Here is a 13,325-nt window from a genome sequence, read left to right on the forward strand (position 1 = left end):
CCCAGCTGCTCCGTGGCATGTGGGATCTTCCCAGACCAGGGCTCGAACCCGTGTCCCCTGCATTAGCAGGCAGATTCTCAACCACTGCGCCACCAGGGAAGCCCCAGACTTGCAATTTTGAAAAGCCTATTCTGGTCAGCGCAGTGGAGAGCATGAACTGGAGGGGGTCCTGGGTGGACACAGGAAGACCAGCGGGCAGGGTATTGACGCCTGCTGATGAACACAGTCTGAGGCCTATTCATGCTTTTCTGTGTCCTTTTGCGAATGTAGATGTGTACTGTATAGATGTGCGAACTGGAGCTGACTTGTTCTCCTGCTGTTTAATCTGACTCATCTCCTTTGTAAACAGTAAGGTTATTGAGGGTAGAGATTCAGTTTTGTATTTTTTCCTATGCTGTAAATCCTTGTGACACCGGGAGCGCAACGGACATTTAGACCGTGACTATTGAAGATCGCCCCAGGGTGCCATCTCTAAAAAGCCCAAAAGTAACATTTATTGATATTATTATATTAATAGTGGTTGCTATTTTGTTCTGCTTTTGACTTCTAGACGTTTGGATGGAGGATTAGATAATGCAGAGAAAAATCTGGATATCTCAACCAGTACTACTCCAGTGTGGTCTGTGGACCAGCAGCGTTGGCATCACCTGGGAGCTCGTTAGAAAAGAAGAAAATCTCAGGCCCCACCCCAGACCCACTGAATCAGAATCTGCATTTTTCACATGATCCCCAGGGGATTCCCACCTATATTACAGTTTAAGAAGCACCTGGGTATCTAAGCAACATCCTTCTACACTTCTGTGGGTAATATTCATACCTCAGGCATTTATCACACCCCATCTGGTGTGGAAGTCTGTGCCTGTGGCTTCTTCCCCTGCCAGGCTGGGAGCTCCTGGAAGGTAGGGGCCGAGCACTGCGTATGGCCCTGGATCTCTCATAGCACAGAGCACAATGACAGGAAGCAGGAGACCTGGGTTTCCGTCCTGGATCTGCCATTTATGAGCTGTGTGTATTGTATCTCCTGTGAGAGGATTTTCACTCCTTCCAAAGGACCCACCCCAAATCTGACTGCTGAGAAGCTGGAGATGGTGGCAGGTTTCTGTACACAGTTTATTTACAGGCTTCATCTACAGGAGGAGGCACTTGGGTGGAAGGAGGAAGGTGATAACCAATTCCGCCAGGGCACATAAGAAACTTGGGCTGAAGTTACCCCAACAGCTACCCTAAGTGTGAATGAACCAAGGTAGATGGAAACTCTATGAAGCAGGCACTAGTACCACTCCCATTTTTAATGGGTAAGGAAATGGCTCAGAGAGGTTAAGTGACTTGCCCAAGCTCCCAGGAGTTCACAAGCTCCTACGCATTAATTATTTTAGAAAACACGGTCCAGGAACCTCAGCCTGGGGCTGCTGGAAGGCCAGGGACAGTCAGAGACTGAGACCCAGGACAGACCCACCAGACCTGCCCCCAAGGCTTTTCCAGAAGGTTCCAGATTTGCCTAAAATTCCTATCAGCTTAAAAAGCAAGCCAATTTCATCACGGGAGAAACACAACAAGGGCCCTTGTGCCCTGCGGAATTCCTCTGTAGCTGGGGCCCCAGTAGAGCTGTGAGGAACGCATTGCCTGGGTCTGGATGGGTTCCAAGGCTCAGGACCTCCCAGGGGCCACCAAACTCGGGCACCACTGTACTCTTCACTCAGAAACCCTCAGCTCAAGACGATGTGTCCCCTGCCTAGAGGGACCAGGTCTGGAGTCCTCAAAGGCCCCCAAACAAGCTAGAAACAGGGAATAGCAGAGAGTCTGGGAAGAGATGAGTGGGGAAGAAATCTTTCTACATGATGTGGAAGTCATATCTGCCTAAGCCAAACCATGTGCCAACTGTTCTGCACGTGTGATTCATGGTGGGCTGGGTAAGATTTGAGTCGGTCTGGTAGTTTTCAACTCAGAAAAGGCCGAGAGGTTCAGATGTGAAGGAAGGGACTCAAAGCAAAGGTCTGCCAGTCACTGTCAAAGATACGGCACCTCAGCTCTGAGGCTCTGAGTTTCTACAAGGGGTCTGTCAACACGGACTAAGCATTGTACCCCAATTAGCCTCCCCCTATTAGTCAATCACTATTAATAACTGATTATTAATTTGTAAAAGCATTCTCCCTCTGATCCCTAATGCCCCATTCAGAGTTAAGTTCTTTTCTTCATTTTAATTTTTATTTTTCTCCAGTTACGATGGCTTAGTGCTTTCTCTTTGTTCTTCCTCACCTTGTTCACTGAAATCCTGGCTGGTGGTTCTATCAGCAGAACTACAAAACCAAAAAGGCAACAATGTTTTAGAACTTTCTTTGCCGTGACTCAAGGAGGCTAGAGGCAGGTGGAGGGACATGAAAAGGAAGGTGGGGTCTGGAGCCACACGGACCAGAGTCCAGATCCCAGCTCTGCCATTATTAGCGGTGTGACCCCGAACAAATCACTCATCTGCATAATGGGATCATAATGCCGATCAATGCAGAAAAGCATATCAAGTAATGAATGGAGATTCGATGGCGGACATGCAGTAGGCTCTCAATTTATGGTCAGAAATAACACCGTGATTATTACTAATAGCTTGGTTAGAATTTAGGTCTCCCACATGGCAATGGACACTACCTGAAAATTTTGTCAGAAGCCATGTAGCGGCCACCTCTAGCGGGACCTGCCTCTCCAACTTGCAAATTCCAGTTTCTCTCCAGGAATCAGGGAGGAGGAGCTGGGTTTGGAGCATGTAGAATGTCCTTTGCCCAATAGTAACACAATAGCTACAATTTGTTGAGCACTTACTCTGGGCTAGGCAGTATTAACGTATATTAACTCATTTCATCCTCACAGTCACCCTGTGAGATAGGCACTATCATATCTCTTCCATTTTCACAGGTAAAGAAGCAATTCAGCCAGGTTAAATGACTTGCCGAAGCTCCCATAATACTAATAGGTAACAAACTCAGAATAATAAGAATGGTGGTTTCTATGTACCAGGCACGTATGTGCTCAGGGCTTTTCTGTATGGCTGTACAGGTTGTTCACTGCACAAGAGAGCTTGGCCAAAGGGGCAGGTTGGGGCTGAAACTCAGCCCCTGCTCTTTGCCAAGCTCTGTACCCTGGTGCAGGGCTGTGTCTACCTGGAGGCAAGGACACTTCTTTCTAATTTGACAAAGACACCACATGAGCTATCAGAGGCCCTGTTAATTCTTTATGTGTATTACCTTCTCAATCCTCAAAACAGCTCTGTGGGCTAAGTATTCCTACCCTTATTTTATAGATGAGGAAATCCAGACCTAGAGAGTTCAGGTCACTTAGCAAAGTCACCTTGTAAGTCATAAAGCTAGGATTTGAGCCTGATACCAAAGCCCATGCTCTAAACCAGTAGGCCATTATACTGGCCCCATCCCTAAATGCTCAATAAGTGAATAAAAGAAAAATACATAATTGTCTGACTTTTACCCTAAAATACATGGCAGTTCTTATGAGGCCCCATGGCTGTTGAGGCCCTACATAAAGTTGTAGAAAACTCAATCGATCAGGAATTTGGAGTACTGTCTTTCAGTGCTCGAAACTCTGCGACTTTATGCTTGTTAACCATTTCAGTAGCTCAATTTCCTCATCTGAAAATAAGAGTAATATTATAAAGGAACATTTCTCTTAGTTGTTGCAAAGTGTGTGTGCATATGTAATAATCGTCACATCAACCACGGGAGGTGAGTGACACGCTCAGGATCACGCAGCGAGTAGGGCAGAGCGGAGACCTGAAACCAGGGCTCCCGACCCCCAGTCCCATGCTCAGTCCTTGCTAAGTACCTTACAACTTTAGGAGCACCTGCAGCCTGCCCGGTGTTCCAGACATTACACAGCACACATGCAAGTCAGATGGTACTGTAAACGGACATTAATCATGTGGCCACACTCAGTTGTTTCAGAAGACGAGGCAGGAAGGAGCACTCTGAGAGGAGTCTTTGCTTGGCTCCCATGCCTGAAAACAAAACCGCTGCCCTTGCAGGAGCTGGGGCCCACCTGGGTTACAGCCTTGGGTAATGTAAGGCTTTTCCAGAGCCGCTTTGGGAGGGGAGGATGACCTGGGAGCATCTGGGGGCAACGCTGTCTCCTCATCCCTGGTCGTGACCAGGTTCAAAGGAACCATCTGTGGAAGCACTTTGCAGAGAGGCGTGGTCCAAATGCAGAGTGCTATTGTTTTTCCTCCCCTCTGTGGATCTCGGGAGGCTGATTCCATCTGTGTTCAAATGACAGACTTGCCCTTCCTGTGATAAAATGCGGGCTGCTGTCCCCACCCCAGCTGGGTGCTTTCCAAAAAAAAAAACATGCACATACACATGTACACTGTCCCCACCTCCCCAAAACAACCCACCACTATCTCCAGCTCTGCAGGCCTGCTCTGTGGAGGCTGGCAAGCCCCCCATGTATGAGGCCCCTTTTGGGCTGTGGGCATCCTACTCCTTATGTGGGCAGCATCTGTGGATGACAGGGAAGGAAGAAAGATACAGACATACAGACCTTCCAGCGATTGCCACATTCATTGCATAAGACAAAGGTAGTCATGGGCTCATCAGCACTGCGTGTCTGCACCTGAGAGAAAAAGAGAGCAGGGACCACTCATGAAGTCACTTTCCTGCTCTAGGACCTGCTATGGCTCCCACTGTCTGTAGAAGTAGGTCCAAATCCCAGAGGTTGGCACCATTACTCCCACTCCACTTTGGCAATTCCCTTATCGCTAAGAATTCCATTGTGTATTCATATGTTTTCCATCAGCTCACTTCCAGTATCTCCCTGGCTCAACCTGACCTTTGCACTCTCACTCTTGTTGTTGATTCTTCTGAACTGATCTGTCTTCTCTTGCTTCAAGACTCATCTCCTACAGGAAAAATGAACACATCCTATTGGATGTACCTCTCTGATCAGAACTGAGTGAGCTGGAAGCACCCTTAGGGATCATCCAGTTTGTTCTGGTGGAAGAACAGAGACCCAGAGAGGAAAAGGGATTTGAAGATCATTGGGGATATTTAATATTGTTTTCTAGTTTCTCATCCCCTTAACCAGACCATTCAGGTGCAGAAACCAGGTTTCCCACAGCAAATCCCTGGTATTTCCAGATTTAACAATTGCTGTTCTGATTTTCTGCAGCCAACCCTGGATGGCCATGACATGTAGCAAGTTGTTGCTTTGTGGACACTCAGCTATGAACATGTCAGCTGGAGTCTGTGGAGTGGGGGGAAGTCCCCTGCTAATGGGTGAGTCCAGCAGTGGGCCAGGAGGACACAGCCTAGCACAGCCTTGTCACTGCAGAGCAATGACACCTGAGGAAGGATACCACTGGGGTCTCTCTGTGGAGAGAGAACTTTGCGAATGGGCATTTGACTTCTGGTGGGAGGCGATGCACAGGAGGCATGTCATTCCACAGGGAAACGTGCTTGGAAGGGAGCAGGAACTTGCACACACATCTCCAGATTCCTGAACTAGAATTCTCCGAGGGACTCCTGAAAGGCAAGGCTCACTATTTCTGCTGTAGCCACAGATCCCCAAGGGCAAGGTGCTCTGATAAATCTTGCTTGAGAGCAGATGGGGGAATGAATAGAGTTCTAGAGTGACAAAGCACCAATTAGAATCCAAGAATATTGGTGCCCCAAGGGCATAACACGTACAACCCAGAAACAGCTTTTAAGTCTCAGAGAAGAGGCCTCCACAGCCTCCCACGGCTCCCCATGCCAGGGCAGTGGTCTTCACCCTTACGACTCGGGGCTAAATCCCTTAGGCTTTACTACCAAGTTGGCTGTATTGCAGGCAGAAAGGTCTGGATCTGGGTTTATTAACATCTCTGCCACTGTCTTTGCCACTTTAGACAAAGCCGCAAAACTTGTCCCCGTCTGGACCTCGGCTTCCCTGTGTGTAAAGTGAGGGAGCAGAGTTTTTATTGCTAAGTTCCCTTCCAACCATCTGTGACTCCACAGTTGTTCTGTGCCCTGTGAGTCTGGTCCCTCTTATTCTTGCTTCAGGGCAGGTCAGAACACGCTGGCCAAGCCTCACAGACTCAGATCTGGGTGCTTTTGCGTGTATCTTTTCTAGAAGCCACAGATGTATCATGTTGGTGCACCAAGACTTGCCCTTCTCTCTGCAGCCCAGAGTTTTAGCCCTTTCTCCCCACTGGCTTGTCCCTAAGCTCCTCCTGGCCCCTGTCGCCTCCTCCCCCCCTGGCCCCTCCCCCACCCCATACCTGGTTATAGGTGCAGTTTTTCTTCTTGCATTTGCTGCACTGGAAGAGGTCGGTGGTGGTGCCGCCTGTCTTGGCCATCTGGTGCTCTCGGATGGCCTCTTGGGTCATGGCATTCCTCAACTCCCTCAGCTCATCACTGGCCATTTCCTGGCGAGAAATGAGTCTGCCCTTCAGGGCCAGGGAGCCCCAGGAGCCCTGGCCCTGTCCCAGCTGGGAAAAACCTTTATCAGAAGAGTCCCCATTCTGCCTTTGGGTGGGAGGTCAAACCCGGGTGCTCCAACTGGGCCAAGTACAGTAGCGCACATATAGGAGAGTACAAGGCAAATAGCTTCCCCCAGGATCAACACTCTTGTGTACATTGCCTCAGGTACTCTTGTGTACCTTCCTGCATAAGCTGACTTGATTACTGACCACCTGATCTATGATGTTCCCCTTGTCCTTACAGTCTGGACTTGACCCACTGCCCGTCTGAGCTGGGATCCCTGCCCGGCCAGGCCATTCTGCCTGGTGGGAACCTTGGTCTCGACTATTCATGACTTACTGCTGTTACCCCCACCCAAGCAGGACCTGAAGCTCCTGGGTTCACACAACTAACTGCTCACCTGTGATTGCATCATGGAATATCTTTTTCTATAAGTTCCTACAGAACAGAGCCTCCTGTCTCTCGTCAGCTCACTGTAGGCACTTAGTGTCTGCATTATCCAGGTCCTCCCCTTGTCTGTCCCTCCCCTGGCCATTGGACTTGCCTTGAACTTCTTCCAGAAGAGAGCAGAGAGGGAGACACTCAAACCGGAGAGAGCTCTAGTTAGTGTTGGTTTGGGGGGAGGAAGATGGCTGAAGCTAATTTTTTTCCTTTTTAAGATTTTTTTGAGGTGGACCATTTCTAAAGTCTTTATTCCATCTGTCACAACACTGCCTCCGCTTCTATGCTTTGGTTTTTCGGCCGAGAGGCATGGGGGATCCCAGCTCCCCAGCCAGGGATGGAACACGCACCCTTTGCACTGGAAGGCAAAGTCCCAGCCACTGGACCGCTGGGGAAGTCCCGAAGCTAATGTTAAAAGAAGATTTGGGGAGTTCCCTGGTGGTCTACTGGTTAGGATTCAGTGCTATGACTGCCGTGGCCTGGGTTCAATCCTGGGTCAGGGAACTAAGATCCCGCAAGCCACGAGGCACCGTCAAAAAAAAAAACAACAAAAAAACTTTTTTTTTTTTAAAGAGGATTTGGCACTGGCTAAACATTTTAATTATTGCCATCTAGCATGACCCCTTAAACTGTGGAGAACAGAGTTGGTACAAAGGTCAAACGAATTTAGTATGCTGACTACTACATTATAACCACTTGGGTTTCTTGACAAAATGCAGATTCCTATGAATCCAAAACTCTAAGGGCAGGTCCAGGAATATGCATTTTTATTAGTGCCCCCAAGTTATCCTAGTACACACGAATGTCCTACTGTGTCAAATTCAAGGACTAGGTCCTAACCAATGGCAGGGGTACATACAAAAACAAGTCAACCCCAGGCCATATAAGCAAAAAGCAGCTAACTTTAATGTTGGGGGACTTTCCAGAGCATAATACATTTATTCATTCAAAATGTATTGGATGTCAATTTCTTGAATGCCTTTGGCTGCAGGGGTGGCTAATTTGTAGCATTTACGATTTCCATGGTGTAAACACTCCCACCATGGCCATTTTCAAGCTACTATGTGATACAACTGAAAGCAGAGTTGGGAAGAGCTACACATAATCATCTCTCTTGAGCTGGTAGGAGCTGGCTCCAGCCCACCACTGCCTCTAAGCCCTAAGGATTCAGACCTGATTTGGTTCCTGTCCCCAGGTAATGCTAATCTAGTAGAACAGCCAAGCATTTGAACAAGATTGCAAGATAATGTAGGAGGTACTAAAGCAAAGGTATACAAAGTGTAGGGAAAGCCCATATGGTGGCTAACTGCCTGGGAGCAGGGAAGCTCATTAAAGAAGCTGACACCTTCCCCAGTCTTGAAAGATAAGCAGGACTTCCTGAGGGGGATGGCACAAGAGAATAATAGATGCCAGAGATCAGAGGACAAGAATACCATGTTTGGGTAAGGGTACTCAGTGTGGGTCAAGGTGAAGAGTGTGGGAGATGTGGCTGTGGGTCAGACTGTGCCAGCTAAGAAATAGAGAACAGGAAATCGACTATGCTTCAATTAAAAGAAAAGAAAAGAAAAGAAAAGAAAGAGAGATCAGGAAAACTCTATCCACTTACCAATCCATTTACCTATCTCTTCCTGCCTCATTTAGGAGGCAGCATCAAAGACACACGGGGTCAGTACAGTAATATAGAAAATAAGGTCGAAAATGAGGAAAATAAGTATAGCGATGACACTGGATCTTCACGTCATGTACAATGTGAATTTGCTAAATATTTGTTGAGTACTTATGACACACCAGGCACTGGCTTTGACGCTGGGAACAAAACCCCTCTCCTTGTGGGCTGCCAGTATGTCCACTCAACAGCTCTAATGGGTATCTCAGAATCTGCCCCATTCTTTGAATCATCTGGGTTTGAGAGAAAAAGAGAGAAGGAGGAAGAATGAGGGAATCAGGTGGACCAGGAAAGAGACATAAAAAGGGAGTTAGGGAGACACAGGAGGCAGAGAGGGACGTCCACTCACTCACACAGCCATCGGCTGCCCCAGGCTCTGCCTGACGCGAGCCCCTGGCCTCTGAGCCACAGCATAGCAGGCAGCCCAACCCCAAGCTGTTATTTTTCTTTTTTCTTTTTTTAAATATTTATTTATTTGGCTGTGTCGGGTCTTCGTTGTGGCACACGGGGTCTTCGTTGCGGCACGTGGGATCTTGCGCTCGTTGTGGTGCATGGGCTCCTCTCTAGTTGTGGTGCGCGGGCTTCTCTCTAGTTGTGGCATGCAGGCTCAGTAGTTGTGGCCCATGGGCTTAGTTGCTCTGCAGCATGTGGAATCTTAGTTCCCTGACCAGGGATCGAACCTGCACCCCCTGCATTGGAAGGCGGATTCTTTACCACTGGACCACCAGGGAAGTCCCTGTTATTTTTCTTCCTGGAGCAAAAATGGTCCTATATTTCTTTCTTTCTTTTTTTTTTTTTTTTTAAGAATTTTATTTATTTGGCTGCGACATGTGGGATCTTTTAGTTGCAGCATGCGGGATCTAGTTCCCTGACCAGGGATCAAACTTGGGCCCCCTGCATTGGGAGCACGGAGTCTTAACCACTGGACCACCAGGGAAGTCCGATCCTCTATCTCGTATAAAAACTTCCTGCCTAGAGCAAAAGTTGACCCCAGGAAGGAGGGCTCCTGGGCCTCCGTTGCCTGGGTTGCGGGCAGGGGGCTCCTCAGCGGCTGGCACTGGCAGTCCCTGTGGAGGGCGTGATGCAGTCCTGGCTTGCTGCCCTTGGCCTGGTCAGCCTCTTCTTGGGCCTGGGTTGATCACCCAATTCTCTTGCCCTGTTCTAGTGAATAGTCCTTGGATGGGGCCAGACTTGGCCGGTTCCTTTGCTGAGACTTCTGGGGCCTGTCTTTGTCCTAATTCAGTCACCCAGCTCTGTTCTGGCCTCCAGCTTCTGGGAACTTGCTGGGTTTGGCTCACACCTGTGCCTACACCTTGCTCTTGGTTCTCTGGGGCCTGGTTTCCCAATGTTTCTGGAACTGCCTGTCAGACAGTCTCTTGACAGCATTCCCACGACACACACACAAAGAGAAGCAGAGGGGCCCCAGAGCCACAGAGTGAGGGACAGAGAGAAGGAAATGCAGGCTGGGTTCCCATCAAAGTCACAGCTTCACCTCACAGGGAAGGATAATACTCTGTTAAGTCAAGTTGCAATTTGTAACTCTGGGTATATGTTGTTATTTGCCTAAAAAGAGCATATATTTTAGATTAAGCCAAAAGATATCCCTGTCCACCTGTGCAAAGTTCCCCATTTTATCCTAAAGCCAGGGCTCTTTGTAAAATTTTGGGTATTTGAGGAAAGCAGCAAACCCTCTTCTCAGAAAAATGTACACGTACACATTACATAACACACACACCACACACACATACACTACATCACACAAACCACACATACATACACATCACGCACACCATAAACACACAGAGGCACACTCTTGACAATAGTTTCAGAGGGTTCCCAGACACCCCAAGGCACACCCAGACTCCAGGACGTCAGTGCATTTCCCCTCCCCTTCTCTGGGCCACTTGGATTTAGTAGCGCTTTAGCAGTGCCATTGCCACGTGCTTGCGGGGAATCCACTGAGTTAGCTCTGGCAGCAAAGAGCCACTCATACCTGAGGGTGTACAAAGGTCTTTCCAAGATAGAGACTCTGAAATAAACAGATCTGGGATCAAATCCTCATCATCACTTATGAGTTGAGGGTGGCCTCAGTTTTCTCATCCACAAAATGGGGATAATATTTCCTCTTTGATAGCACTGTGATGAAATGGCCAGTGAATGGGCCTAACATATACTAATTCCTGGGAGGGCTTTGCTTGCCTTAACCTTCTAAACACTTCACATGTGTTAACTCATTCAATCCTTCATGGGATAGCTGTTATTACTTCCACTTTACGGATGAGAAAACTGAGACACAAAGAGGTTAAGTGGCTGGTCTAAGATCACACAGCTAAGTGGCACAGGCAGAAGTCAAACCCGGGCAGTTCGGCGCAGGCCCCGAGCTTCTAACCACTGCACATACTTCCTCAAACAGGCTTGTTCCCTTTACCTTCCCTTACTGACCCCTTCAAGTTGGGTCAATCCTTCCCTCCTGTAAGTTCCCATGGTGGCTCTGTCATGGCAGCCATCACCTCTGTATTATATGTATTTGTATACATGTCTGTCCCCGCACCTTGGGCTGTGCTCCATGGAGTCAGGGATTCCGATTCTGGCTTCAGCCCAGAGCTGAGTAATGGGATATAGGACTGAACGAGGCAGAAGAGGGAGGCAGATCACAAGGCAGGGAGGAGAGGGTGCTCCGGGGCCAGACAGCTTGGCTCCTGGCATCGACCTTTTCTAGCTGTGTGCACGGGCAGATCACTTAAGTCCTCTGAGTCTCAGTATCCTCACCTATAAGATGGAGATGATAAACATTTCTGTCTCGGGTGGTGTGAAGCTAGAATTGGCCAACACACCAAAGCGATTAGCACAGTGCTGAAGACATGGTAGCTGTGTTCACTGTCCTGATGGTCCAGGGGCCCTGAGGGATGGGGAGTCTTAGATGGTCCGGCTAGGGAAGCCCCTGGTTCATCACTGAGTTACACGCCACTGCCTCTCAGACTTGGGCAAGGCTGGAGGGGCCCGGCCCCTTGTCCCACCACGCAGAGGTCCCGGCCCCGACCCTCACCTCTGCCGTCATCTTGGCAATGAGCCCAGAGGAGATGGCCCCGCTGAGCACGTTCCGTCTCAGGCCGGGGTTCCTGGGGTCCTTGAGGTTGCTGATTCGGCTGCGCACGCGGTTCCGGTACTTCATATCTGTGCTCTTGAGCTCCTGGTAGATATGTGACACAGTCAAGGGCCAGCCACTCGCAGAGGAGCACAGAAGGACGGGGAGCCTGTCCCTGAAGCCCGAGGAGCTGCAAGGCCACCTCTTCCTTTCCTTGGACTTTTACAAGGGGTCAGGCACCTTTGTGGCCTCTGACTCCCCAAGTAGGGGGTCTCACTTGGGCATTTGGGGTCAGCCACATATCAAGGAAAGGAAATAGCCTCCAAGGTGACAGCAGGTCATCTCAAGCACTGTGGTGGCAGGGACCCCAGGAATGGGCAGCCTGGGTTTGTCTAAGCCTCTTGTGTGACCTCAGGTGAGTCCCATGACCTCTTTGTGCCTCGGCTTCCTTATTTATAAATAAAAGGCCGTTATGAGAATTCCGTGAGCTAAGCTGCATGAGGCACTAGCGTGGTGTCTGGGGCATGTCAAGTGCTCAACATTTAGGGGCTAAGGTGATAGTGACGACGATAACCTCTAGTTTGAAAGGGCCTCTGGAGGTTGTAAGTCCAGCCGTCAGAGGAAAACATAAGATTAGGGGCCACGTGTCTAAGGCTCTAGGCAGTATTGCAATAAAGAAATCGTTGAGTTTTGTTTACTCTGGTGTTCCCAACATATTAGAGCATAGACCCACCTGCCTGCCCCTCCTCCCTTTTCTCTGGGAATACCTATCGCGGAACCCACTTTGGGAATTGCTGGTCAGAGTTACTTCGCTCATTAATAGATGAGGAAGCTGAGGCTTAGAAAGGGTGCAGGCCCTTGCTCAAGGTCACAGGGCACATTCCCGGCAGAGTCAGGGCTGGAAGCCAGACCCCCTCCTAACGGTAATGCTCTCTCCACTCACCCGGCAGGAAGTCGCCCCTGGCCACCGACCACAGTGAGTTATCTGGCCAGACACTGCATCCCAGACAGGCCTCCCACCCCCTCCTCCCTTCTCCATCCTCTGGAGGACCTCAGGGAACAAAGCCACATTTTCTTGGTCTCCTAAGCTAAGAAGAATCAGGAAGATGAAGCCTTTGCTGGGAAAAACCATATACAAGAAAGAGAACGTGGGGAATGTGGGAAAATGGACACAGCTGGCTTTCTCGAAGTGGTGGGAGGGAAGGTGGTATTATTTATGTTTTCCTTGATTGTTGTTTGTACAATACAAATGTGAAAAGAAAGAATATGCCCTAATGCATTTGAAAGCCAAAATATTTGTTTAAAAATCTGTGTTTGAGATTCTTGGAGGTGGGGATCTGCTTGATATGTGGGGACAGCAGGGCTGGCAATCCTTTCATCAGCCTCTTCCTGAGTCTGCCTCCATTTCCTGAGGTCACAGAGGGGGATGAGGTGGAGTGCAGACCTAGGGATCATAGGCCTCTACCCCCCAGAGATGAGCACATGTGAGCCCCACGGCTGCCATGTTAGTCCAGGGTCGCTGCAAAGAGGTCAGATCTTTTTTAGGACATAGAGCTTTCAAGCCCCCAAACTTATCCTTCCCCTGACCTCCCACCACCTAAGAACAAAGAGCTAAAGGGTTGGTGCAGCTTTGATTTCCTTTCCTTCAGAAGAGGGTCAAAAAAAAAAAAAAAAAAAAAGA

General features: G+C 49.0%; 1 protein-coding gene across 1 annotated transcript in view; it reads right to left on the bottom strand.

Annotated features, from left to right (window-relative positions):
• Positions 1 to 1,092: 1,092 nt before the first annotated feature.
• The window catches only part of TCEA3 (transcription elongation factor A3), a 36,558-nt gene continuing 24,325 nt past the window's right edge, over positions 1,093 to 13,325 (bottom strand). Inside the window, exons 8-11 of the mRNA XM_057546598.1 lie at positions 11,606 to 11,755; positions 6,251 to 6,397; positions 4,537 to 4,608; positions 1,093 to 2,297 (exon numbers count right to left, since the gene is read on the bottom strand). Coding sequence (XP_057402581.1) covers positions 2,289 to 2,297; positions 4,537 to 4,608; positions 6,251 to 6,397; positions 11,606 to 11,755 — 378 coding nt within the window. The 3' untranslated portion in view covers positions 1,093 to 2,288. The remainder of the gene's footprint in view (positions 2,298 to 4,536; positions 4,609 to 6,250; positions 6,398 to 11,605; positions 11,756 to 13,325) is intronic.

This window comes from Balaenoptera acutorostrata, chromosome 1 (genome assembly GCF_949987535.1).
Source record: "Balaenoptera acutorostrata chromosome 1, mBalAcu1.1, whole genome shotgun sequence".
NCBI lineage: Eukaryota > Metazoa > Chordata > Mammalia > Artiodactyla > Balaenopteridae > Balaenoptera > Balaenoptera acutorostrata.